The sequence below is a fragment of the Bos mutus genome, chromosome 18, assembly GCF_027580195.1.
Source record: "Bos mutus isolate GX-2022 chromosome 18, NWIPB_WYAK_1.1, whole genome shotgun sequence".
NCBI classification, from domain to species: Eukaryota; Metazoa; Chordata; class Mammalia; order Artiodactyla; family Bovidae; genus Bos; species Bos mutus.
Genome location: NC_091634.1, coordinates 27,555,160 through 27,582,889, shown reverse-complemented (window position 1 = coordinate 27,582,889; position 27,730 = coordinate 27,555,160). Strand labels below are relative to the sequence as shown.

Here is a 27,730-nt window from a genome sequence, read left to right as displayed (position 1 = left end):
CCACCATCCTGGGGCAGCTCCAAAGGCAACTAAGAGACTCTGAAAGCTGGAGCGAAGATTAACCTCTGTGCAGGTCCCAACCTCCGCCCTAGCTGGGCCAGCTTTGTCTGTGGACAGCAGTGGCATTGCTCCTGCAAGCCTCTACATCCATGATGGGGTATCTAGCTGATGCTCCCTTTTCTGGACATGTCTAGGGTATCTCTTTCCCAGAAGGTAACAGAGCCAGGGGATTCAGGCTCTAGCTGCTCGGGATGTGTATGGTTCCCTCAGCCTTCCCCCAATTCTTCTTTCAAATGCCCTTCGCCTCAGCCAAACAGCCATCTCCTCAGGGAAGCCAGTGGTGAGTCCTCAGGGTCGGGGAAGGTCCCCTGGACGGGAAGGCTTCTCTATCGAAGGCTTCACCCCTTTCTGCAACACTCCTTACTCCTGGTGTGACTCAGGGTGGAGGAGGTTAAGAAGGTGGAAAGGAGGAGGAAGAGGAGGTGGAGGAGCAGCCAGGGAGGCAGGAGTTAAATCAAAGAGACAAAAAAAAAAAAAAAAAATCAAAGAGACACCGCGAGAGGAAGGAGACTGCTGGAAGGAGATAAGGCGGATGTGGCTCCTAATTAAGCCTGGAGACCTTGGCCACATGAAGGTCAGCGGTGATCTTAGCCAGGGCCTTGTGGTGGAATGATAGGATGGCTGGAAGCAGGCTTGAGGCTCAGGATGGAGGAGGTGAGAGAACAGAGAGTGAATGTAAAAATTTAGGCTACACGAGATGGGATTTTAATGGTGTGAGAGATCTGAGCTTGTTTTAGATGCTGTTGGGAAGAATTTGGAAGTGAAGAGGTAGGCCGTCTACCCAGAGAGAAGGCTGGAGGCAGGAGACAGATGGTGTTTAAGATGGGGAGGTGGTCGCCCCACCTTGAGGGAAGCTTGGGGAGCTACAGGGTGCTGAGTGGGGAGAGCAAGCAGCCAGCTGGGCAGGGACAGGCCAGGCCAGCTGAACTGGTGAGCGTGCCTGTCTGGCAGCAGGGAAAATCCACCAACACTGGCTTCCCCGGCTCCACTCCCAGCAGCGGAGGTGGGGGCGGTTGCCTGCAGGCTGGAGGCTGCTGGGCTTCCTCCAGGGCTGGGGAGCTGCCAGCTGGGCGGGACCATGAGCTGGGCAGCCAAGAGAGCTGCGGATGTTGGCAGAAGAGCGCTCGAATGATGGATCAGGGAACCTCAGCTGGGGAGCGAGGACAACCAAGACAGAAGGGGTGGCGGGGAAGGAAGCGAGGTCCAGACCCTGCTGAGTCCGGAACCCATGTCCCACAAGGGACTGAGAGTGGGCTGGAGGGCCCGAAGGCCATGGGTAGAGAGGGGGTGCCTGACTCAGCGGTTTCAGGGGTGGAGCGGTTCCAGGTGGTGACATGGTCTTGGGCAGCCATCGCGGGGGTGGCTGAAATGGAGACCAGAGGAGTGGGTCACTGGAGATGACGAGGTCATGGAGCAAGCAGCCACAGGCTCAGAGGGGCTGACACGTGGCTGCTGAGTCCTTCCTGGGAAAGAGCAGGAGTGAGGGGATGGGACACTGTGAGCCACAATCACCTATGGATGGAAGGGGTGGGGAAGTGACGGTCCGCCCCAGGACAGCGCTTGGCCGCTTTAAGCATGCTTGGTGCCTGCAGCCAACCTCCAGCAAAGAGCTGGCAGCCGTGAGGCCTCAGTCATGCTCAGAGTCGTCTCCAGTTTCATGGCCTGGCAGGCTGAGATCAAGTCTCTGAGGGCACCAAGATAGGCCAGGCGGCACAGGCAGGGGGCCAAGCCGGCAGCAAGATGGATGACATCTGCCCTCCGACCGCTGGCAGGAGGTCAGCCTCCTCTGGCCGGCCTAGCTGGCAAGGCCAGAACTTCACCAGGAAGCTGAGGGAGCCCTGTGCAAACAAGGCGAAGGCTGGGCTCTGGTAATAAACGCACTGCTTCCTGGTATGTCCTTCGGCCCTGGCCTTGGGGTGAAGGCCACACAGGCCCAGGCTAGGGGTTGATTGACAGACAGGCACTGCAATATAAGCCCCAATGCAGCAGCATGAGATCCACCCCTTCTCTGGCCTCCTGCCCAGTAGGACCATGTTGGCTGTACACTGACAGAGGCAAGGGCAGTGTGATCACAGACCCAGCCAGGACAGTAGGGCGGCCCCCAGGAAGGAGGCTGGAGGCTAGGAGAGAGTCTGAGCCCTTCGGGTGTCCCAGGCTGTGACCCCTACCCCAGGACAAGGCCCTTTCGGCTACAGCCCCTACTTGAATAATCTCGAGTAAACGGCTGCTCCTGGCTGGGGGTGGGCAGCAGGCTTCCAGCCCTGTTCCTGCATGTGTAGGTGTGGCAGGCGTGCAGATCCACGGGTCTGGGGGCGCCACCATCAGGGAATGGTTAAAGCTAGACAGTACACAAGAGAGTACCTGAAAGGCTTCCCACAACACAAGCGTACACTCCAATGATGAGGAGTGCGCTCCTGGACGCCAGCCACCCATGCCTCTGTCCACCACCTGCACTGGGCAACCACCTGGCACGGGCCATCTCTTTGTCCACCAGGCCCTGGCTCCTGGGCCATCCTGGCAGAGGGGCCTCTCTACCTCCCTGTTCCCACAGGCGTGCCTGGCAAGCAGAGGCTGCCTCATCCACGTGCCTCCCTAGCCTGGAGGACCCAGGGTCCTTTCTTGTCAGCTTCTCCAGGAGCTTCGTGGATGTAGGCCTGCACCCAAGGGTTAGAGCACAGGAAATCTTGGCAGCCAGGAGACATCATGACAGGGGCCTGGGCCAGAACTCAGAAAGGCGGCCAGGTGCTCAGCACCCTCCCCACCCTGCCCCCTGCTCCGTGAAACCCAGGGCCATGGGCAGAGACAACAGAGGAGCCACAGCCCAAACAGGGTCATAGGGCCTTAATGGTCCTTCCTCAAAACCTGACTCTTCAGAGCTCTGCCCGTTCCCTGACCCCATCCTGGGGGGCGGGAGGTGGGACCTGTGAATGTTCAAGGTGAATGACAAAAAGGCCTCCTGTCACCCCTCGTCTCCATGACACCAGGGGTACAGGGAAAGCAGCTTCACCCAGCACGACCACATGGGACACTTGTGCCACCCGACTACCAGAGAGCAGGAAGTGGCTGGTGACCCATTTTATAGGTGATGGCCTGGGCCCAGGGCTACTGAACGACCAGCCTGGCCACTCAACCTGGGAGGACCCTGCAGGCAAAGGAGGAAAGGCACTATAGAGAATGCTCACGTAATGAAGTCCAGGAAGCTGGCGAGCGGCTCATACGCATGGTTCCTCATGTGACGGAACTCCACCACCATCTTCTCCTTGAGCCGGTCATCAATGACGGACACTGTCAGTGGCGAAGCCTCATTGGCCAGGAAGTTGCCATAGTCAGTGCTCTGCAGGTGCAGCTTCAGGTCTGAAACCCAAGGGTGGAGGGTGAGAGCTGGCCATGCTGAGCCTCCCCAGGATCCTAAGTCCTCGTCCCCACCCCAAGTCTGGGCCCCAGCCCCTCCCCTGCTGTTGTGTCCTGCTGCTACCCTGAGCTCCCATCCCCACCTCCGCCTCCCTGTTGGCTCAGAGCCTACTCCAGGGCAGTCAGGCCAAGGCCCTGAGATGCTCCAGACCCTTGGGCCCTGAGCCAGTACAATGGGGCCCAGAGTCGAAGCACAAGTGGAAGCATTGTTTCTCCCAACGACAAGGAGGCCTGGGAAACCCCAACCCAAGATGCCATTCACAACCTGCAGCCTTTGAGGCTCTCCTGCCTGGTGGGCTCCAGGGGACCTAATTTAGAAGAATAAGACACGGGCCCTACCCTCCAAAGTCCCAGAGAAGCAAGCCAACATACCCTGTGGCAGAAATGATGCATATGAAATTAAGGACATGCCCCATGCCGCGGGTAAAGTTGAGAGGGAACCAAGGCAGGGCAGAGGATAAGGGAGCACTCCAGGCTGGGCCAGGTAAAACGCAGACAGGAAAATGCAAAGGAAGCAGCTGCAGGATGGCATGAGCAAGGAGTGGCCTAGAGGGCAAATGAGGGGTGTGAGCAGGAGGCGAGCTGGGAAGACAGACTGGCCGTGCCCGAGAGCAGCTGGAGGCAGGTAGCCAAGCCCACAGCTCTCCTGAGCTCTTCTGAACAGAGGTGAGGGAACAGGCACAGAGGTGAGAAGACAGAGCAGAAGGGCCCTGGGGAAGCAGACAGGTGAGTCCCGGGGGATTGTGGCAACAACCAGTCTCCCAGCTTCTGCTCGTGCCTCCCACACCTCAGTCTCTTCTCCATCCCACAGCCAGAGTGCTCTTACAACACCAGGCAGAACCCCCCACCGCATCTGCACACCCTGACCTCAGGGTCTCTCCCTGTCCCCCTGCTAGAAAGTGATGAGCTCTCCTCCAATGCCCCTCTCCAGAAGCCACTCCTGCAGCCCTACCACTCTATTCTTTCACTTGGAATGTTTTCTTTGTTATCACCACTTTTCTTTGTTATCACATCCCATCCGGCATGGGGCACACAAACCACGATCGCAGGAAGTCTGGGTCACTGCAGTATCCTAGAGCCAAGAACCGAGGCTATTCTGGTGCATTTTCCTGTTCAGTAAATTACTGTGGAACAAACGGAAGACTGGGAAGAGCACTGGTGAAGACAGCAGGAGGGTTTGCTCCTGAACTCGCATATGCAGGACACTGCGGTGGCCACGGCAGCACCAAGGACAGTGGCTGTGTGGGCACGTGCAGGCGAGTGTGGATTAAGGCTCGGCAGCAGAGGCTGGCTTCTGCACGCCTTCTGTCCACTGAGGAGGCTGCCCAGAGGGATAAGAGGAAGGGCTGCACCTGGGAACACTTCCACAAGTGCCCCGGCCATGGGTCCGGGGGCCTATAGGGCCGTGCTATCCTGGGACGCTGAGAGAGGAGGGGCAAGTGGGACACATCATCACTCCACAGACTGAGGGGACCCCTCGGTGCCCCTCCTCCTGCACCCCATCGGGAGAAGAATGCTCCCGGCCCGCAGTCAGGTGTATCAGAGAAGAGATGGAAGAATGCCTCCAAGGGAGGTGTGGAGGGAAGGAGGGAGCGGTGCTCGCCACTGTGGTGGACTCGACACCTGCGTCTCTCGGTGGCCCCTGGGTGGCACGCAGCACTCTGTTCCTTTGCGGTTCCTGGGCGTGCAGTGAACTTTAACCTCGTGAGGCCAGCAGGGAGCCTTCCTCTGCTGCTTTTACCACTGCTCTACTATTCACACCTTTTTCCCATGCCACCCAGAAGAGGGACAGAAATGCAGACAAGTCAGGGCAGGGAGAAGCCATCAGTCCCTGCTCTGCCCCAAGGACCCCACACCCCTCCGTCCTTGCCCCAGGCCATCTGCCTTGGCTCCACTCTTCCTGCTCCTCACTAGTCTGGCCAAGGCCCACCTATGCCTGAAAAAGGCACGGGTGAGAAGATGCTTCGCTCAGTAACACTCAACTTGTTGAGCATTAAACATCTGACTGTTACAGAAAAACTCTTAACTGAGGGGTTTCACTGTATTAGCAAAAACCTGTATTTCTATCTCTAGTAATAGATTTTATATGCTACATTTCAATATGATTGGCTCTGGATAAGTGCAGAACTTTTTTTTTAAAGAAACACGGTTTACTTGCACAAAATTGGTTGGTTTTAAGAGCCTGTTAATGCTTGCAAAGTGGTTTTGGTTGTTGTGAAACAAATGGTGAGTATGAACTGGTCCCTCTGAAATGAACTCTACTTATCAAGTCATATGTCACATGCCCTGCTTTTATATACTTTTATCTATCAGTAAATACTGTGATACTTGAAAAAACCAGCAGGCAGGGATTTCTGGCCCAAACACAGCAGGTGTTCCAATCCCCACTTGGGGAAGCCACAGCGTGGACAGCGGCTGGAAGCCCAGTCCGGCATATGGTGTTCTGGGTCAGACGGTCTGGCACGGCAGCTGGCGGCTCAAACCTGTCCATTTATCCATGTTTATCCATCCAGCCACCACAGCCAGCAAAGTCCTTCTCGGGCGGTGAGCCTCCTGCCTCTCCAGGTCCCAGCCGGGACTTGGAAGTCAGACCAGATGCACAGGGCACTGTTCTCTGGGACATTGAGTTTGGGTGCTGCACCCCAGCCCAGTCTCCTGATTCCTACCCTCCACAGCACCCAGGGACTAGGCCTCCCACCCACACCCACCCTGCCCCCGGCATCCCTGCTGCTGGAAGGCTTCCCCACGTGCTGCGCTGCCCCTCCACAAGAGCCACGCAAGGTCTCTAGTAGCCTGAAACCTCTCTGCTCCAGCCTCACCTCTTCGGGGCTGCTCTGCCTCGGCAGGCCCACTCCACAGCTCCCCCACCAAGCACCCTCTCCTCTCCAGCTCCCACCAACTCCATTTAATGACTGGCACTGATCAGGTGGGAGGCAGTACCCCAACCCAAAGTGGGAAACAAGACCCTGCCTGGAAACGGATGGGGCCCTGCTGAGTACTCAGCCCCAGGCCAGTAGCAACCTGTGTGCTGGATCTCCCAGCCATGCCCATTTATTTCACTGTTTCGGAAAAAGGCAATCAGAGGGAACATGACAGGTGTCCAGAATCCCACAGTCAAGTATAGTGGGGCAGGGGACTGGGATCAGGCCTGCTGGGTTCTCTCCACCCTCAACTCCAGTCTCCATTCCTCCCCCAACCCTTACATTTTTTACCCTTCTACCATGGCCCTTGGCCCAGATGGGCCTTTCGGATATGGACCTAGCTGCTCAGGCAGACCTTTGTTCCAGAAGAGCTGGGAGCCCCCAACCCTTACATTTTTGACCCTTCTGCAACCCACTCCAGTACTCTTGCCTGGAAAATTCCATGGACGGAGCAGCCTGGTAAGCTACAGTCCATGGAATCACAAAGAGTCACACAAGACTGAGAAACTTCACTTCCCATTGGGAAGTGGCCCACGATGGGCCTTTCGGATATGGACCCAGTCACTCAGGCAGACTCTTGTTCCAGAAGAGCTGGCAGGTGAGAGGAGCCAGGGCACGCCCCTGCAGAACCTCGGAGGCCACCTGGACACTCACTGCCCACCTGACAGAGGCCCTGCACTGGCATGACTCAAGAACAACCCCTCTGACATCACCTGTGGTGCTGGTCGTTCCCAGAGAAGACAGTACATGTAAGAGGGCCAAGCTGACGGGTGGGTTCTCCTCTGCACGTCCCCCGCCCCTGGGGCTTCCCATGGTCGTTAAAGCAAACATCCTTGTGCCTTGGCTGCTGCGTTCTGCTGACACTGCATCTAGGGACTTGGCTGCTGGAAAGCAGACGGCCGGGTGGTTTCTGCTGGCTTTTGTCAGATGAGAGCAAACCCGGGAGATTCTACTGAGACTGCTGCCCAAGGCCTGAGGAATCTTCCTTACCAGGAAACTCATGTTTAAAAGCCCCCAGTGACGCTGTCAAAGGGCCACTCCAGACCACTTCCCCTGGCCAAGCCCCACTTTTCCCTGTGACCCAGGGTGAGGGGACAGCCCACCAGCCAAGGTGGCGACTTGGAGGCTGGCAGGCTAGCTGATCTTTCGGCTTGGACCACACAGGGCTCTTGAACCAGCTCTGACCCTGCTGGAGAAAGCTGGCACCCAGGCCTAGTGGCTGGCAGCCCCAAGCCCTTTACTCAGTCCTCAGGGCTGAGACAAGCCCATTAGAAACCATCCCCCTCAGCCCTCCAGCTTCCTGCTTTCTCTGAGGGATGTGGAGGAGGTGTGACCGGGGGGTGGGATCAGAGCACAGGAGGAGAGGCCTGGAACTTGTTAAGAGCTCCATGGGAGACTCGGCCACCCAGCCCTGGCCCGGCCCCCGAGGGCAGACAAGGACGCCAGGGGCTCTGGGAAGGCTGGGGCTAACTCTGCTCTGCGCCCTGAGCTCCACAGCCCCTGAGAGGTGACAGGCCCTGAGAGCCCCAGACATGCCTGGGCTGAGGCTGGAGCAGTGTTCTGGTTAGCACAGACTCGGGGGACCACTCTGGTCTACCCACAAGCCCAGCTGTCTACCCCAAATCCTCCCATCTGTGGCCCAGAACCAGGAATGTCCGGCCAGCTTGGGATCTTTCACAGCAAAAGACTTCCTCAGAGGCTGAGTTCTCATGTCCAAGAAGATGCTGCTGCTGCTGCTGCTGTCAGGAAGTTCTCTCTGAAGTCTGACTTGAAGCCCTCCTGAGAAGGCTGATCAGCTCGGTTTCCCAGTGCCTCCAGTTTCCCCTGAGGGTCTGGGACTTGCTTCTCAGGACCCCTCAAACCCACCCAAGACCCCCCAGACCTCCTCTGCTTCCCGGTGTTGCTGTTCCGATGTTCTGTGATTGTTCTTCCAACTCTGCCTCCTAGGGCCACCGAGGCCTCCTCACTGCTGCAGGGCTCTCTTGCTGGCCTCCTGTTCCACACCTTTGCTCCCTGTTCCCAAGCCCACTCTCCACACCATCACCCAAGGGCAGTCTTCCAACTCCAACATGTCGCTGTCACCTCTGCTAGCAGCCCCCGTGGCCCCCGAGTCTGACCTCCTCCCCTAGCCGGTGAGGCCCCACAGCTCCGGCCCAGCACTGCCTCCGCCTCCAGTGCTGTTCTCCAGTGAGGGTGACCCGCCTGTGAGCTCCGCTCCAAGGAAGTGCTCCCGGGAAGTGCACAGGGTACCCGAGGGAAGCCCTGAAGTCCGGGAAACAGGGCCGCTTCCTCAGGCCCAGAGGGAAAGGCTGGGCTGCCCTCCCTCCTCCACAGGGCTCCCACCCTCCCTGAGGTTGCCTGTGTCAAAGACCACTGTCCTTACTCCAGTAGGATCAGCCAAGCTCTCAGAAGGCGCCCGGGCGGGCTGTAGCCCAACACCCACCTGGTGTGGCGGTTCCTTCCAGGGCCCTGCCAGAGTTCTGGAGGGCCCACAGCCGCCACCTGTCCCTCCACTTCCTGCCTATTCCAACCCAGGTCCTCCAGGCCAGGACCCCTCAGAGCAGAGCCCTGGCTCCAGCTAGCACCTCTGATTACCACTCTCACCCTGATTAGCAGAAGAGCGTGGGGACCCCTAGCCTGTCCAATGCTCTCTTCTCTCTGAAGGACCAAGTATGGGCTTGGCAGCCAGCTCCAGCCAGGCCTTGAGAGGTGGCAGCTGGGCAGCCCTGCCTCCCACCCGCTTCCTGAAATCTTTCCTAGATCCTGCCAGCCCTGAAAGTCATTTTTTGGCCTCACCAGGGCTTCCAGGCGTGGGGCAGTACATGGTGTCTCCAGTCCCTAATCTCTGCAGCTTCTCCCCACGGGCCTGAGAGAGGCAGGAAGGGAGGGTCTTGGCCCAGGCCAGTGGTTGGTCTCAGGCTGCCCCAGGGGCCCAGCAGGCACAGAGGCGGCCCTGGCACAGTCCGCAAGGCGGGGCAGCCCCCGACTCTCGACTCACCCATGGCCTCATGGCCCATGAAGGGGCCCTGCTGGCCAGCTGGCCACGGCTGAGTGTGAGAGGACAGTGTGTTCCCAGACTTCACTTCTGCTTTTCCAGAGGTCACTCAACGATGCTCTCCTGGGGAGCTCAGGGGTTTTCAGGAATTGAGGCCCGCTGAGTGAAACCAGATGTACAAATACACTCCCTAGAGCCCAGTGTGCCCATCCTGCCACTCCCTGCGAGAGCGGCGGAGCCCTGGAGCTTGTTCCACCACTTCCCTGGGCCCAGGTGAAGCGGCTGTTTTGAAGGAACTGGCTCTGGGCTCTTCCTCCAGTGCTCGTTTGGCCCTATGAGCTCACTAATGCTGCAACTTCCAGGAGCTCAAAGCAGCGAAACTCAGACAGTGGGACAGATGGCCAGGCTGGTGGCTCAACAGAACTATAACTCCCCCTCAGCAAATGGACTGTGTTTGGGTCTCCTCTCCAGGCTCTGGGTGTCGGGGGAGAGGGGGGAACCTCTCTTCGCATCAGCTCCAAAGCAGATGTATGCACTGGCTGGCTGGCTGTGCAGGGTCAGAGTACCACATCTGGAACTCCCAGTGTGGGAGCCACAGCACACAAACCATTAACCCTGGGTTTACCTGCAGCACAGACTAAGCATCCTCTCACCCCCAGGCTCTGCCAGGGCCCATCACAGGTTCCCTGCCAACCTCATGTAAGTGACCAGCCCTGCATTCCAACTCTTCCTATCAAAGGCCAGCTTTTCCCCTTCCTACCTCAGATGTCAACTGGCATTCCCTATCCAGAGCCTTGGCATTGCTCCCACCCCAAACTGAGGTGCCCATGGCCTCTTGCTGGCCCAGGAAAAGGTCCATAGACAACTACAGCCCCACTTCGCCAGGTCACTGGTCTCAGGACATAGTTCCTTAGGTACCTTAGTGGGACGATGGGGAGAGACCCTAGGCTTTCGGGCCACAGTGACTTGAGTTTAAATCTTGCCCCGCAGCTTGACCCTGAGCAGCTGGTAGAATCTCTGGACCCAGGCTCCTGGCTGTCACCTGGTGAAAGGTCCTGCAGTGCCAGCTTCCCAGGGTAGCCACAGAAATGGTGGCCCAGAAATGGTGTTGCCCAGAGAAAACCAAGCCCTGCACAGCAGTCTCTCCCCTTCTCTGCTGGTGAAGGTTCTCACCCAGGGCTCCCAAGCTGACAGGCCTGGCCCCAATCAGGTGGTCTGTGTTCTGACTCTGGGCCATTGCTCAAGCTGTCCCCCTTGGCATTCCACAGGGTACCCCTGCCTTTCCCATGGCCCTGACCTTTCCTGGGGGCTCTGGTGTGTCCTCTCCCCGGGGGTCCTTGGGTAACGCGGGCATGCACGCACACAGGTCACACTCTGCTCTCTCCTGGGGAAGGACGAACAGAGTGGGCTCAAAATCTGGGACTCCGGTGCCTAAGCCCACATCCCACCTCATCTATGAGCAGGATCACACAGAGCTTTGGGCAGCCCAGCCCCAGGCACCTGGACAGAGGCTAGGACCCAGGTATGCACCCCCGACAATATGGTGAGCTACTGCCCTGCTGCCCTCAGGAGCTGGTGCAGCCAAGGACAGCTCTTGCTCCATGGGAAGCCCCTGGGCCGGCGTGCCAGCAGTCTTGGGAAGAACCTGGAGACTACTGCTGGCACGGTCACATGCAAGTTACTGGGTTTCAGCTCGCATGAGGCAAAGACCCTGCAGGAAAAGGACAGCGAGTTCTCCTTCCCAGGTCCCTAGACTAGCATTTTGTCTCACCCTTGGAGGCCTTTCAGTGAGGTGCGGCATTCCCAGAGGGGGGATGGGACTGAGCTGTAGCCAGGGCCCAGCTGACATTGGGGTTGGTGACACCACCCACCTGCATATCAGATACGGGGATCTGATAAGCAGGAGTGTCACTCCCTGGTCTAGGAGGCAGCAGGATGTCTGAGGTTCACCACCCTTCTCCCTGCTCCGAGACAGGTGGCAGGTGCTGGCAGAGCACATTTAATTACCCTCATGCTCTCAGGAACACCTTGTTCCTGTGGCTGGGAGAATGAAAGCATCACTCACAACCCATGAGGAAGTCAACCCATCTGATAGTCAGGAGGGTGCCAGGCGGGCGACAGTCCCACGTGCCAAAGGGAGGGGCAGAACTGGTTAAGGCTGCACCCAGGGCAAGTTCCAAGAAGCTCTCCGCTGACCGAGTGGAGATCCGCCTGGACAGCCCCTCACCAGGACATCCCCACCCAGGGCTCACCAGAACTGGATGTCCCAGGAGACCCAGGGCTTGGAGGGCGGCTTCCCCTGTTGCCCTCCCCTGAGACTTAGCCAGCCCGCCTCACCCTGGGAGGCAGGGCCCACACCTCTGCTGCTGCCTGTACTTTGACCCTGAGCAGGCTCTTTCTTTTCCAGGCTCACCACCTCAGTTACAGAGCCTGCAGGCTGGAGTGGACCTGGGGCTTCTTGGCAAGAGCTTCTTTGCACTTTCCCAAAGATGTAAGTCTGCCTGGGTGTTGAATGAGAAGAGGGATGGATGTCCAGTGTGGCTAGGTGCCAGGCAGCCCAGGAAAAGGCCAGCTGTGGCAGGGAGCTTCTCAAAAGCTGGCTTGTGTCCTGACAGGCTCCTGGGTCCGCTGGTCCACACCACCTGAGCAATCCTCTCTGCCCTTAGTGCTTGGCTTCTGTTCTACATGCATTGTCCTCTAGAAGAAGGACCCAAAGAAAAATTGGAGCTCACTTCAACTAGGGAAAAGCAGTTTTAAGACCCCCAGGGGCTGCTGTTCCCAGTAAAATTTAAGCCAAGTCAGGCTGGATCCTGGAGGGGCATCTTGCCAGCTCCACAGTACTTAAGAGTCCAAGCTATGGAAATACTCACGGTGCTGAGACCTAGGGCCTGTGGATGGGCTTAGAGGATCAGGCCTTATCTGGGGCTGTCTCAGCATGAAGTCTCATTCCCTGAAGCTCACAGAAACAAGACCAAGCAACCTGGGCCAGAAGCAGAGTTGACCCACTCCATACCCACACCCAGCTGAGTCAAGAGGCCTGGGCCAGGCAGGAAGTAGCATCCACGCTGGTCCTGTCCTGCATCACAGACTCCTCACACACCCTGCTCTAGGGGCTGACAGGACACACGCAGGAGAAACAGTAAGACACCAGACTGAGCCTGATCAGTACTCAGGCCCTGGGAGAGAGGCAATTGCCCTCTCAGGGAATCTCATAGCAGAAGTTAGGTTCAAATGATGGCAGTCAGTGGAAGAGCGGGGGTGACAGGGAGGCATGGAGCCTGGGCCAGGCCTGAGGGATAACACTCCAGGACTCTCACTTTCCCTAAGCTTTGCCACATGGCATCTGGCTTAGAGGTTAAAGTATTGAGGGTGGGGAGAAATGAGTGAGCTACAACCCATGACCAGCAGCCTTGGGCCCTGTGTGTCAGGTCATGGGTCATAGCTCACCTGTATTCCTCAACTCCCAAACCTTAATTTCCACACTGGATACCGTGTGGCAAGACACCTGGGGAGATGGAAAGCACCCCAGAATCAGGGTCTCTTTCACCTGACCACCCCTTCCCAAGTTGGAGGCTGGGCACCAAGAGGCACAGTACAGGTAGTCTTCAGTGAATAAGTGAAGGAAACTATCAAAAAATCTAGAGAGATGGGACTGGAGGAGCCAAGATAGATGTCAGGAGGCCATAAGCAAGGCCTTGAGCCTCACCTGGTCCCAGTTTCCCTGGGAAGCTACGAGGGTTGGATAAGGTTACTTGCAGGGGCCCAGTCAGCTCTGATATTCTACTCTGATCAAGCCTGGATCTCACTGACTCTCTGCAACTCCAGTCCCTGAGGGCCATGCAGGAGCTCAGGGTGAGCCCAGTGGCCTGGCTACCCTGAAACAGCCCTTTCAGAGCTCACAACAGGTGCAGGGAAGGCCTCGGGCTGTGGAGCAGCAGCAAACAGGAGAGGCCAAGCTGAAGCAGCAAAGATACCACAGACGACTCCTTGGAGGGGGAAGCCCCATCCATCAGCCAAACACAAAGCCTCAGCTGAAGTCAAAGCCTAAAAACCATTGCCTGAGCGGCCAAAGCGGGGGATAAGCTGTGGCCCAGGGCCAGGCCAGGGTTGGCCAGGAAAGTGGGGCCTGGTCCTCAGTGGAGGCTGTTCCTCCACACATCCCTTTACCTTTCTTAAGTCTGCCCCCCAACCAGGACCACCCACACTCACATGGTAGTGGGGTTGGGGTGGTGGTGGGCAGTCGCACCCTAGGCCCTGGACCTGCAGGGTGAGCTACACGGTGCTGGGTGCAGATAGGCAGAGCAGGCACCAGGCCCAGCACACGTGGCCCTTCAGGGCCTTGATTTTCCTCTCTTTAAAAGAGGAGGAAGGCCATTATTCCCATGCAGAGTAGTTTTTTTTTTTTTTTTAATCATCTAGGAGTGGGTGTTGGCTGAGGCAGAAGCCAGGGAGGCCAATGGAAAGACTACTCCAAATTGGGGTACAAGGTGGAGAGTTGTCAATTACCTGATAACCTGACTGTGTGTACCTATACCCTATAGAGCCTGGGGTGCCTGATTTGGTCTCTCCCAGAGTCACCCTACACACATGTCCCTGTGTATACCCCAGGCACCCCTACATGCCCCCCCAAAGTGCTGAAGAAAGCTGGGAGGAGAGGAATCTGTCTTGAGGATGAATTTTCCATCTCCTGGAAGGACGAGAGTAGAAGAACCAGAGTGGAGGCCACCCAGGGAAGGATGGTGCTTCTGGGAGCCTGGGGAGCACGGCCTTGACTCCTGGCAAGCTTAAGCTCCTACCTGGTGCCCCCAAGACCCTTGATTCATAGCTGGCACACTGCACTGAAGCTGCTGCTCCAACTCTGAGGACTTCCAGTGTGACCCAGGTGGAGGTAAATGAAGACAACTTGGAGATCAAGCCTGCAGCAGTCTGCACTGGGCACTATGGTGGACAGCATCCCAGGAGAATTCACTGGCCTTCCTCTTCCTCACTCAGGAAGCAGGGGCACAGGGAGGTGAGGGTGGGAAGAGATGGACAGACAGGAGACACTGAGCCACAAGCCCTATATAACCTGGGAAGGCTGACTGGAAACTTGGGTGAGGGAAGCAGGGCCCAGGGCAGAGTCCCAAGGGGACAGCGGCTTAAGGCAGATGCTGCACAGAGAAGCAGAGGAGATGCGACAGTGGGTCCAGCCACACCCTCTTCCCCGGCCCTCAGACAGCTGAATGGTCCTGGTGCACCCCCTTGTGGCCAAAGGGAGGATGGCACTGTCAACAGTCCAGAGCTCGGCTCTGGCTCCCTGTGATTGTAACAGCCTTGGACTCCAGGTACGTATTTCCCCAGGGGTTAAATGGGGGAAAAGGCTGCAGGCACCTGCAGAGCCAAATGGAACAAGAAAAGGACTGGGGTGGACATAAGTCAACAAAGCCAGAATGGAGACAAAGGGAGCCTGAATCTGGTCATGAGGGACTGGTCTGTCCTGCATCAGTGCAATAAGTGACCTTCTAAGGTGTAAGAGTGAACACGGTGCAGAGGAAGCCTGGGCATGTTCAGCCCTCTACACTCTTGGCCTCCAGTTCCCCAAGACCCTCCCAAGGCTCCATATCCCTTAATTCAGCTCTCTGCTCCCTGTCTCTGCTGCTGCTAAGTCGCTTCAGTCATGTCCAACTCTTGTGCAACCCCATAGACGGCAGCCCACCAGGCTCCCCCATCCCTGGGATTCTCCAGGCAAGAACACTGGAGTGGGTTGCCATTTCCTTCTCCAAATCATGAAAGTGAAAGTACAGTCGCTCAGTCATGTCCGACTCTGAGCGATCCCATGGACTGCAGCCTACCAGGCTCCTCCGCCCATGGGATTTTCCAGGCAAGAGTACTGGAGTGGGGTGCCATTGCCTTTTCCAGCTCCTTGTCTTTAATGCCTAATAATATATCCTTTTTTTTAAAGTGCTTAATAACACAAAAGCAGAACAATCTACAACATGATGCACTCCTCCCCCATACCTCACATCCCAGCCCCCTGCCAAAACCCAAAAAGAGTGATTTCTCATCCAATCACACAAATACCTACTGAGCATTCACACTGGTGGGCACTGTGCTGTTGAGAACTAACAACATGCAAGTGATTCGTTTCATTTTACAGATGAGCAAACCAGCTTCAAGGCATTAAATCACAATGGACAGCGTCACATGGTTGGCCAGAAAGGGAGCCACAGTCTCCTGCTGCCTGGCCTCACACACAACTTAAGAAAGGTCCTGGTGACCCAGAGAGGCCAGTGATTTACAAGAGAGACCATTACATCATGTGCTCACACCTCTTCATTCTTGATGTCAACCCTCCTAACAAACTGAAGCATGTCTGAAAGCTGAGCCCAAAGCACAAGAACAGCTACAAGTAGGAAAAGATGTCTAGTGTGCTGTAGTCGACACTGCTGACCACATGGGGCCAGGGACAAACCACTGGAGGCAGACCTGGGCCCTCAGAGACTGTGGCTTGGTCCCATTTCATTTAACATCTAATGGCCCTAATTCAAGAGAAGCTCTGCTATGTTCAGTGTAGGCTGCTATGAAAGCAGGAAAGCAAGACTAATACATTCCAGAAAGGGGTTATGCAAGATGTTTAAAATCTGGATCTTTCCTTCTCTGCCATCCAGAAACCCTGGTCACCCTGGAAGTCTCATCTTTAAGGGTCCTGAATGGCTGACATTTGCCTGTGCTGAGGTCACTTCAAAAGGCCCTGTGGTTCAGACACTGGCTCCACCTCAGAAACCAAGCCCAAGAAATCAGTGAGAAAACTGAGGGACAAGAGTGTTATTACCCACCAGAGCAAGTTCTGACATGAACTCCCAGGGCAGGGCTTCTGAAACAAGGGTTATCAGTTCCTGTGTGGACTGTCCTGACCATAAACAGCTTCCCAGATAAAATCAAGCTACAGTATACACCAGTGCAAGGTGTAATCAGTGAAGAGAAAAAAAGAAGTGTATGGGGGGTTGGGGGAAGGCAACAAAGGGAAAAGAGAAAAATGGACAGGTGAGAGGTGAGCTGAATATGGACGGGGCTCTGGGACTCTGTTCTGAGTGACATGAGGGCCTGGGCCTCATGCATCCCTTGGACTCTTGAGTCTTCTGGTGTAAAGAGAAGGGAAGGGGGTTGATGGGGGCTCCCTAAGAGTCAGACCAGCACTACAACGCTGTGAACAAAAATCTGGAAGAATGCCCTAGCGTCACCAGCAGGGGTCTCGGCTTGGATGGCTGATGGGTTAAGTGCGTTCTCTTTGCTCACCTATATGTTCGAATTTCTCTTATTTTAGATATCTTCAGCAGATATTTTAAACGATAAAACGTTTGTTCAATACAACACATTTGAACGATGGAAGAGTACTTAAAATTAAAGACTGACATATTTCCCCTCCCAGTCCCTCCAACCCTTCCTCTGCAGAGGCTGCCACTCCAGGTTGGTTGTCTACGCTTCCAAACACATTTTCATGTGCACATTACCTGGTGTTCTACTAAAATGAGACTATATTACACACAACACTCTGCAACTTCTCACTTAACAAGATATTTCTAAATCAATCTTCATGGAACATCACATTTTTGAGCACCTGAATAGTATTCCACTGTGAGCACAGACCATGGTTTATTTAACCATTCCCCTGTCCACAGCAATCCCTCTGGTTCGAACAGGTTGCAGTTAGTTACCTCCAAGGCTGGTGCAGACACCTCTGTGCATGCCATCCTGTGCTCACCTATGGGATGCGACCCTGTAGGTGGGTGTGCAGGGTCACAAAGTACCTGCACGTGCAGTATTTAAACAAGGCAGTAAAAGCTTGTTCCCCAAGGACCTATACCAAGTTATCCTTCCAACTCCACTTTTGGAATTTAAAAAAAAAAATTATGTTTAGGACTTCCCCGGCAGTCCAATGGTTAAGAACCCATGCTGGTATGATCATCCCTCGTATAATCTCTGGTCGGCAGGAGAAACTGAGATCCCACGTGCCACGAGGCACAGCCAAAAATAAGTAAGTAAAAAATTATGTTTAGTTAAAAAGAAGATCAAAAAAGAAAAACAGAAGGGACTTCCGTGGCAGTCCAGTGGTTGAGACTCTCGGCTTCCACCTTGGGAGGCACGGGTTCGATCCCTGGTCAGGGAACTAGGATCCCACTAGTCGCGTAGCGAGGCCAAAATTAATTAATTAACTTTTTTTTTTTAAGACACCTACATTAAAAAAAAAAAAAAGTAAGAAAAGAAAGAAACCACCCTGCCCAGTCATGCAGGAAGGAGGCATGGCAGGGGTGTGAAGGGGAACCCCTGGCTGTGGCTCTCTGTGCTCTGCTCGCCAAATTAGGCTCCACGCCAAGTATACTCCTCAGGGCAAGCTTGTGTCCCCTTGGCCTGCTGTGAAGGCTGCTCCCCAGCCTCCTGGCAGGACTTGTGGGCAGGATGAGGCTTCTAAGGGAGTTTGCCCTGGTGGCAGGCCAACAGATGGCGCAGGCTGAGCTGCTGCCGGCCAGCATGCTGATGACTTCCAGACTGGAATCATCAGTGCTGCTTCCCTGGAGCTCCAGATCCACACAGCCACCTCCCTCAGGCACGCAGACTGAGTGCTTCTGCGATGGAGCACCTCCTCCACCACCTGTCCATGCCCCAGACCTTCTCCCCTCCTGCTGGGGCCCGTCTCAGAAGCAGTTCCAGCACCCACCCAGACATCTGAGGTCAAAATCCTGATCTCTAACCCCTCTCACCTCTATTCCTAAAGCAAACTGGCCCAATCTTGCGGGTCTCATTCCCTAAGCTGGTCTCTGACCCAGTTCTTCTTCTGCCCATGTGCCACTCCTGCCCCAGTTCAGCCCCATTCTCTCACCTGGAGAGCTAGGATAGCATATCCTCTAGCCTGGCTCCTCCTAAACCAAACCTCCAGAGCCCCGTATCCCGTTTCTAATCGCATCACACCACCAATTCTCACCCCCTTCACAGTCCTTCCCTCCTTCATGTACTGAGGGATCAAGTCCAAGCTGGCTCATGGCAGCAAGACCTCCCTCCTGCCCACCCCTGGCCTCCGCCCCTGCTCTGGGGCCTCATCCTCTTGCAGCAGCACTGGGAGAGGAACAGTCTAGTCGCCACCACGGATTTGTGCCAGCTCATCAGTCTTTGGGCATGGGGGGAAGGGGTCTCTTCACACAGCAACATCACTGGCCAGGGCAGCTGGGACAACACAGGCCATCAAACACTGAGGGGAAAACTTCAGGTGCGTGTGGGGGGCCCTCACAACTCAGGAGACTCGAAGTAGCTGTGGCTTTGGTCCATGTGCTAACCCTCTCCGTGTGTACACCCTTCCCCTGAGGGGCCCCCCTCCCAGAGCTGCTCTGTCGTGCTTGTGATCATCGGGTTGCCAGAACTGTGTCCTCTCTCCCTCTGGATCACATCTGGCTCTGAGGAGTTCTGGGCTGAGCTAAGTTTGTCTTGCTGTCTAAGCCATGGTCACCCAATTTCATCAAACCAATATATTCTCCTCTGACAAACAAAATGGAACATACAAAATGTTTCCAGGCAAGAAAATAAACAGAAACTCTTGAGCAAGACATTTCCCACACACTGACCCTGACCTAAGTGAAGGATCTCCCTCTTGCTCTCTCTATTACAACTTTCATCCCTCCTAAGCCACTTCCCAAGGCACCCGAAGCCTTTGATGAACCAGCCCGAGGCAACTATCCACCCTCAGCCCTGCGTACCCCTGACACGTGCTCTATTCTCTTCCTGGTTCCCAATTTCTCCTGATCTTCTACGCGGTTTGATGTTTCTGAAACTACAAAGGCCTTCTTCCCACCTCCCCAACCTGGCTACTTTTTTGTGTGACAGTTTTACTGAGATATAGTTTATATGCCATACAATTTTCCCATTTAAAATGTACAATTCAATGGCTTTTAGTATATTCAGAGTTGCACAACCATCACAATTAATTTTACAACATTTTCATTGCCCCAAAAAGAAGCCCTATAAGCTGTTACTCCTCACATGCTCCCACTGTCCCAAAGTATGCTTCATGCCTACTGGACATTTAGCACTATCTTTTTTAAAAGTCTCTACTGAATTTGTTATAATATTGCTTCTTTTGTTTATGTTCTGTTGTTTTGGGCCATGAGCCATGTGGGATCTTAAACTTCCTGACCAGGGATCAAACCCACACCCCATGCATTGGAAGGTGAAGTCTTAACAACTGGACTGCCAGGGAAACCCTCAATTCTGTTTTGATCTCTGCCAGTCTGTCCATTAGGTGCATGGGCTCCCCCAGGCAAGGCCTGTGTGATATGTTTTCATTGCCCACTCGGGGCCCAGCATGGCACCCGCCTCCCAGGAGTGACGAGAAGGAATGACCATAGTGGGAGCAGCTGGCTTCCCTGACTGCTCACTCAGCACCAGGCCCTGTACTTCACGCCGCTAACATCTCAGAGCGATTCTATTAATGCTCTCATTGTGCAGCTGAGGATAAACCACTTGCCCAGGGTCACAAAGCCAGTAAGAGGCTGAGCTGAGATTCCTCAGTGAGCCGAGTTCATCTGTGAGCTCCGCTCTGTCCATCCACTGTCTCTGTCCATCGACTCTGTGCCTGGTCGTCAGTTTCCAGCCCCGCTCTTCTCTGTTCTCATCAAGGTCACCGATGACCTCTGAACAGCAAACCAAATAGAGAGCTGTCTGACTTTATTTCAATATCCAGGACACCGCTGTCAGTCACCACCCCTTCCTTTCTCTCCTACCCACCTCTCAGGGGATGCCTTTGGCCTTTCTGGCAGGACCATCTTTTGCCCCATTCTTGCTTAATGGAAGCTCTTCCTGGGGGAGGGTCTCACCATCTAGGGTGTCTACTCTTCTGACTCAATTCTCTCCTGGGGTCAGTGGCCACACTTCTACACTGATTCCCCAAGCTCACACCTGAGCAGCAAAAATAGCCTCCACCTCTTCACTCAAATGGCTCACAGATCCCTCATTCCCATCTTCTTGCTCTTTCTCCAAACTGTTCCTTCCACATTCCTCTGTCATTTCACCTGCCACCTACATAGGTGCCTAAGCCAGGGTGGAGACATCAGCCTTGACTCTTCATTCCTCCTCAGACTCCTTATCCAACCCTCATATCCTATTAATTCCTCTTCCTGTAAATTCCCCCCCAATGCTAGCTGCCAATGCCTGAAGACATCTTCTCTGCCCCGGGTTACTTCTAAGACCCTGCAGACTGTTCTTCCCACCTCCAGTGTGGCCCCAATCCCTTGGAAACACACGTTTCAGACTGCAGGTACATTCTACAGTACAAAGTAAGTAGTCTTACCCTCCCATTTCCTGTGTTCAGGACAAAGCCCTTCCTGCAGTTTTTGCAGTTCTTCAAAGTTAATCTCTTGGGACTTCCCTGGTGGCCAGTGGCTAAGACTCCACGCTTCCACTGCAGGGGGTGTGGGTTCAGTCCCTTGTCAGGAAACTAAGATCCTGCATGCCACAAGGCACAGCCAAAATTCTTTAAAAAGCAGCAACAACAAAGATAAACTCTTTCCAGCCACATTTCTGGCCACATCACAATTAGTGCTGAATACCTAACTGTGCCACTAATAACTCATTAGTGCCACTCCTGGAGACACCATCTATGTTTGCATCTGCAGTTTGATGTGGCCAAGACCAGCCTGGAGTCTCACTTTCCTCTTCCTATAGAAGACTGCCTCTTGTGAAATAATGTTGAAATGCAGAAGAAAATGCTGTAATGAACAGAAGGCAAGTGACTCACGACAGAGAGGGAAAAAGTGCTCTGGAAGACAACCAGCAAATCAAGCATGTGAGCTCTTCAACCATGATCCCTGAGCATCTAATTCACTGGCTGAGGAAAACCATCCTTGGGACCACCGAGCTCACATGGAAGCTGAGAATATCACAGAGGTCCTCCTCCTAAATGTTAATATATTTCTTTACAACAGGAAGGAGATGAGCTGAATGGTCCAAGTGTCAGGGAGAGCCCCCATTCCAAATTAGGAACTCACATCTGGTACCCATCAGCTGAGTTACAGCTGCATAATCCAGCAAGTCACATGCTTTTTCAGTATTTTCCAAGTTTCTGAGTAAGAGGAGAGCTAATTCATTGCAAAATCCTGGAAATAATGACCAACTCAGCAACAATGAGAAACCCCTGGACTCAGATTATGGTCCCTAAATATCTTTCTTCCTATAAAAAGAAACAGGTTGCCTAAGAGAAATGATGACTCTAGGTCTGGATCAAAAAATGTACAAGATAACATTAGAATATACTGTCATCTCAGCAATAAAGAAGATTACAGGGTTATGTCAAAAAACTTATACAATAGGCAGCATATTGTATCATCTCCCATTTGGCCAAAGGACAATTTGAGCATCGATAAAGTTGAGAGATTGAAGCACAACAAATATATTAAAAGCCTAAGTGTGTTATGATACTAAACAAACAAAAAGAAGAGTAAACAAACCTCATTAGTCATCTTTGGAGGATGTTGGAAAACCAACTCATTATTTTGGAAGCTAGACCAACCTAGATAGCATATTCAAAAGCAGAGACATTACTTTGCCAACAAACGTTCGTCTAGTCAAGGCTATGGTTTTTCCTGTGGTCATGTATGGATGTGAGAGTTGGACTGTGAAGAAGGCTGAGCACCAAAGAATTGATGCCTTTGAACTGTGGTGTTGGAGAAGACTCTTGAGAGTCCCTTGGACTGCAAGGAGATCCATCCAGTCCATTCTGAAGGAGATCAGCCCCGGGATTTCTTTGGAGGGAATGATGCTGAGGCTGAAACTCCAGTACTTTGGCAACCTCATGCGAAGAGCTGACTCATTGGAAAAGACTCTGATGCTGGGAGGGATTGGGGGCAAGAGGAGAAGGGGACGACAGAGGATGAGATGGCTGGATGGCATCACTGACTCTATGGACGTGAGTCTGAGTGAACTCAGGGAGTTTGTGATGGACAGGGAGGCCTGGCATGCTGCGATTCATGGGGTCGCAAAGAGTCGGACACGACTGAGTGACTGAACTGAACTAACTGAACTGAAATAAGGGAAAGAATCAAGTATTTATCTTGCCTCTCCTATACAGATGGTATGTCAAGGTAATCAAGTACTAGATTCAAAGTACTACAGGGTTCAAAGTACTAGAACTTTCCAGCTTTAGAAGGAATTCTGCTAGCAATTCCAGAAGGAAAGATAAAATTAAAATATCACCATTTTGCAAACCCTAATGAAATCACGGTTCTAGGCAATAAACATCAATGATTCCTTTGTCATAAAAAGAGAAACAACTAAACAGAAACAGCTCTCAATAGAAGCACAAACATTACCTATTAAATATTGCTTTTAACAAATAACCAGATTCTAATTAAGTTTCTTGATCTAACTACCAATTAACAAGGGGCACGTTAAACTATACAGCAGAGAGAAAACCAGCAAAACTGAGATGAAGGAAAATCTATAGGGAGGTGGGAGGCGGGTTCAGGATGGGGAACACACGTACACCCATGGCTGATTCATGTCAATGTATGGCAAAAACCACTACAATATTGTAAAGTAACTAGCCTCCAATTAAATTAATTTAAAAAAAGGAAAATCTGTAAATTAAATGACCCAGCTTCTTCAACAAATAAAAGGAAAAGTGAAAGAGAAAACCTATATACTAAAAGACTTGTGACAGCATCAATTGCTTGATTGATGGATCATAACTGGACTCCAAGTGAAACAAATTGTATTAAAAAATCATTTGAGACAATCAGACAAATTTAAACCCTAAGTGGATATTTGATGACACCCAAAACTAATGTTTCTTTTAAAGGAGGAATAATAGGGTTGTGGTTACGTTAACAAAAAAAGTCATGATCTTTTTTTAGAAACACCAAAATATTTACAGCTGAAATGATACACTGTCTGGGATTGACTTCAAAATAACTGGAGTGGGGTGATTAATGAAGCTATTATCAACACAAGATTGATAAAGGTAACAAGAACTGAACAAGTTGTAATTAGGTGTCTATTACTTACAGAGTCATTATACTATTCCCTCCAATTTATATATGTTTAATGATTTCCATAATAAATGAAAGTGAATGATAAGCAGTTTTTAAAAGGAAAGGGGAGACTTTGGAGGGCACAGCCAGAGCCTCACTCATACTTGTATTCCCAGCAGCCAGTCAAATTAATAGCAATGCTTTTAGGCTGAAACCAAGGTCAAAGCTGAGGGTTCAAGCTCAGAACTATGTTAATCCCTGGAACACCTACTTGGCTCTTTTATTTGGCCCAGAAGCTTGCACAGAGTAAGCCTTCAGGAAGTGTGTTTTTGAATGAACAAATGAAGACTCGAACATCGAAATAGTACTACACATATTCCTCACGATCTGAAATATGTTCACTTAGTCACATACAAACACCTCGAATTCAGCCAGCTTCTGCAGAAGGTGGTGCCCCAAGCCACCACTCTCTCTGCCCCCACGTCCAGTGCTGAGGGGCCAGACGCTTCCTCTCCTGGGCTCACCTCAATTAAAAAAATTTTTTTTAATTTTATTCATTGGCTGCAACAGGTATTAGTTGCGGCATAAAGGCTTCCATAGTTGTGTTGCAGGGGCTTAATTGCTCCAAGGCACGTGGGATCTTAGTTCCCTGATCAGGGATTGAACCCATGTCCCCTGCAGGGCAAGGCAGATTCTTAACCACTGGACTACCAGGGAAGTCCCTCACCCCAATTTTTTTAAACCAAGGGTCTGAATTCCCAGATTTGTGCTCTCATCCTCCAAACCCCACCAGCCAGGACTCCTTTTGGTCCCGCTGAAGGCCTAACTATTTCTCCCCAACCTGCTGGTCTCTCTGCCTGAAATGCTCCCGCCCAGCACACCCCACCTCACACCCACCCCAGCTCTTGCTCAACTGGCTCCTCATGGTTCACACTTCATCTGGAAAATCCTTTTCTCAGCAGGGCCTTAACCAGCCCTCTTTAAAGAGAGTTCACCTCTGATTCTCTATCACTTCTCCATTGTCCTTTTCACAAGTGTCACCCTTAATATTTCTTTGCTTGACCATAACAGTAATAGCAGTTAACACACTGACTGAGTACGTACCATGTGCCAAGTTCATGCCAAGTGTTTTACAGGGAGTATCTTTTTTTTTTTCCCCTAAACAGTTCTCTTTATTTATTTGGCCGCACTGTGAGGCATGTGGGATCTTAGCTCCCCATCAGGGATCAAACCCATGCCCCCTGCATTGGAATGCAGAGTCTTAACCACTGGGCTGCCAGGGAAGTCCCTAAAAGAATTATTTTGTTTAGCCTTCACAATCGCTCCATCAGTAAATATATATATATATATATTTTTTTTTTTTTTTTTTTTTTTTTTGCTAAGTAGCTTCAGTCGTGTCCGACTCTGCGTGACCCCACAGACAGCAGCCACCAGGCTCCCCCGTCCCTGGGATTCTCCAGGCAAGAATACTGGAGTGGGTTGCCATTTCCTTCTCCAATGCATGAATGTGAAAAGTCAAAGTGAAGTTGCTCAGTCGTGTTCGACTCTTAGTGACCTCATGGACTGCAGCCTACCAGGCTCCTCCGTCCATGGGATTCTCCAGGCAAGAGTACTGGAATGGGGTGCCATTGCCTTAAATTTGTATTATTATTACCCTTTTGCAAATGATGAAACTCAGGACAGAGCAGTTACAGGGCCACAGAGGCATGAAATAGTAAGCCCACACTTGTAACCACTATGTTACACCGATTGCTTAATGTCTTTTCCTGGCCCCTTATAGTCTCCACCCTCAGACTTTAAGGGAACAAGAGAACATTATTCAACAAAGTATCTCAAACCCTACCACAGTGCCTGGCATAAAACAGGTGCTCCCTAAGTATATGTGGAATGCATGAAAGCATTCAAAGCAATACTGTGTTAAAAGGAAAAAAAAAAAGTAACACTATGTGATTTCTCTTTCTCTATCTCTGACCCACCTCCTCTTCCCCACAAGTCCCTAGGCACAGGACCCAGCTTCCAGAAGGTATTAAGCACATGCAGAAATACTTAGAGCTGGGAAGAGCTTTTGTGACCACCCAGCTCTGTCCCCTCAGTTCACCAAGAGGTAGGACTTTCTCCTACCTCTGAGAAGAGACAAGCAAGGTGGACAATGGAGGATACATGGACTTCAGAGGTCCATACAGAACTTCTGAGTTCTAGCAAAAGAGGTCAGTAGCAGATGCTCTGAGGAAGTGGAATGCAGGAAGGAGGGCAAGGGTGTGGTGGAGGATCAAGAAGTACTGGCCCTACCTCGCAGAACAAACACCCACTCACCACCCAATGCCCCGAGCCTTCTGGAAACTGTCCCATTTTTAAACATATTCTTTGGAAGCCTCATCTTCTCAAGATACACCTACAGATCTCACCAGGGACCACAGGCTTCCTTGGTTTCTCCTTCCTACCTTCCTCCCCACTCTTTCCCTTTTCCCTGGAGATAAGGAAGCAAAAGCATCCAGGAACAAACGGCTGGAGGCCAGGCCTCTGATGTGACCTTCAGCAGGCCTTCTTGTAGAGGACAAGAGGAGTTTCTGGGCACTTCTTCCTGCCTCTGGTTATCTCCAGACCCTGAAATTCCTGAACATATCCATCAGAGTCCCAAGAATCTCAAACTCTAAGTTAAGTGATTTCTAGGAAAGCAGCACAGACACCACAAGAGCTGCAACTGGATGGAGAGGGCCAAAATTCTAGCCTAGCATGGCCACAAAGGGGTTCTCAGATGGTATGGTACAGGGTCTGGGCCTTAAAGAGTAAGAATCACTGGGCTTCACCAGGATAAGAAAGAAACAGAGGAAGTGGCGTTCGCAAATAATCCTGAAAGGAGCTAACATTTATCTATCTCAGTGCTTGGTGCTGAGCTAAGTGTTTTACACATAATAACTTGTTGTTATCTAAGGATTTGGTGAGACAGGCACTGTTAATGTGTCAGATGAAGGATCCAAGGCCTAGAGGTGTTGAATAACTTGGTTAAATTAGGTGATTCAGTAACTGGTGGGGCTGGGATTCAGTCAGATTTGAAAGTCCAAAGTCCACCACAAAATGTGCACCAAAAGTTGGGAGTGGCTTACATGAGGGAAAGGAACATATGTGAAAGAGTGAGGGAATCGCTGAATGTCACACTGAAGGACTGGATGGTGATCCACAAGGGGGACCATGTGTGAGCAGTGCTGTAGGAAGAATGGCCTAATGTGTTTATGGAGGATGATGAAAGATCTTTTGGGAACTCTGTGCCCCCAAAAACTCTACAGGGGTGGGGCAGGAGGGCAGCAGCAGGAGTGAGGAAAGCCTAAAAAAGAAACAAATTTACCAAATGCCAGTTGGTAATCTAAGCTATCCACATTCAGATTTAAGCAAATAAAGATCTTCCTCCAGTCCCAGTCAGTCCACAAAATTCCCATTAAATACCACTGTGTGCCACCCTGCCCTGTGCAGCCTCCCTGTTTCTCCTCTGTTTGCCACAGTGAGGACAATGAGGCTGCTGGCAAGTTCCTACAACCCAGCACAACCACTCTCATCAGGGAGGTGAAAGACATTTTTTGCACATTTATGTTAAAACCATAATGCCCACAATTGTATTTGAACTTCAGTAAGTTTTAAAATTTTAAAGGATTTATTTTCACATCACTGGCCTAGTTTGAAAGATCCATAATAACTGTTTGGTTGGTTGTTTGTTTTTTTTTATTGAGGTCACTTTTAACCTCAGTAACTTTATAATGAGAAAATTTTCTCCTGAACGTGAATCATCCGGCCATCTTCCCGCTCCAGCTACCAACCAGAAGGCTAGCAGTACTTCTGTTCAAGGCATATCACCTGGAGGTCAGGGATGGGAGCTCACAGCCCAGCCACTGTGCCCTTCACTACCACCTAGGGGGCAGGGGTGGGAAGGGAGAGGAAGAAGAGAAGGCTGGACTCAGGGAAGTCGATGCTGTGCCTCAGGGAGTCAATCCCACTTCGGAGCTGCGCGTCCTGAGAAGAAAGGGAAACTCCACTTCTCACTACTCCTGTACTAAGCAACCCTATCTGAACACACATCCTCATGGAGGGGGTGGGAATTATTGTCATATACACGTGTATGAACCTCCAGACTTTCAGGGCTCTCCCAAACACTGCCTTCAGGAGTGAAGTGCCTTCAGCATCCCCAGCCAGTGGATCGGCGACGGAAGGACAACTCTAGCTAAGCTGGCCCAACAATTCTCCCGAACGGTTCACTCCGCAGGAAAACACAATGATGCCAAAGGCCTTGGTGTACGTGTTGGGAGGGAAAGCAGGGGACTTTTCCGATTAGCTTCCCTAAGCGCTGCCAGGAGACAGCTCTC

At 52.4% G+C, this 27,730-nt stretch overlaps 1 protein-coding gene across 2 annotated transcripts in view; it reads right to left on the bottom strand.

Annotated features, from left to right (window-relative positions):
- ATP6V0D1 (ATPase H+ transporting V0 subunit d1) overlaps positions 1-27,730 on the bottom strand; it is a 39,210-nt gene that overhangs the window by 10,873 nt on the left and 607 nt on the right. For both annotated transcript variants that reach the window (XM_070388213.1, XM_005896549.2), the window contains exon 2: positions 3,243-3,414. In XM_070388213.1, coding sequence (XP_070244314.1) covers positions 3,243-3,414 — 172 coding nt within the window. The remainder of the gene's footprint in view (positions 1-3,242; positions 3,415-27,730) is intronic.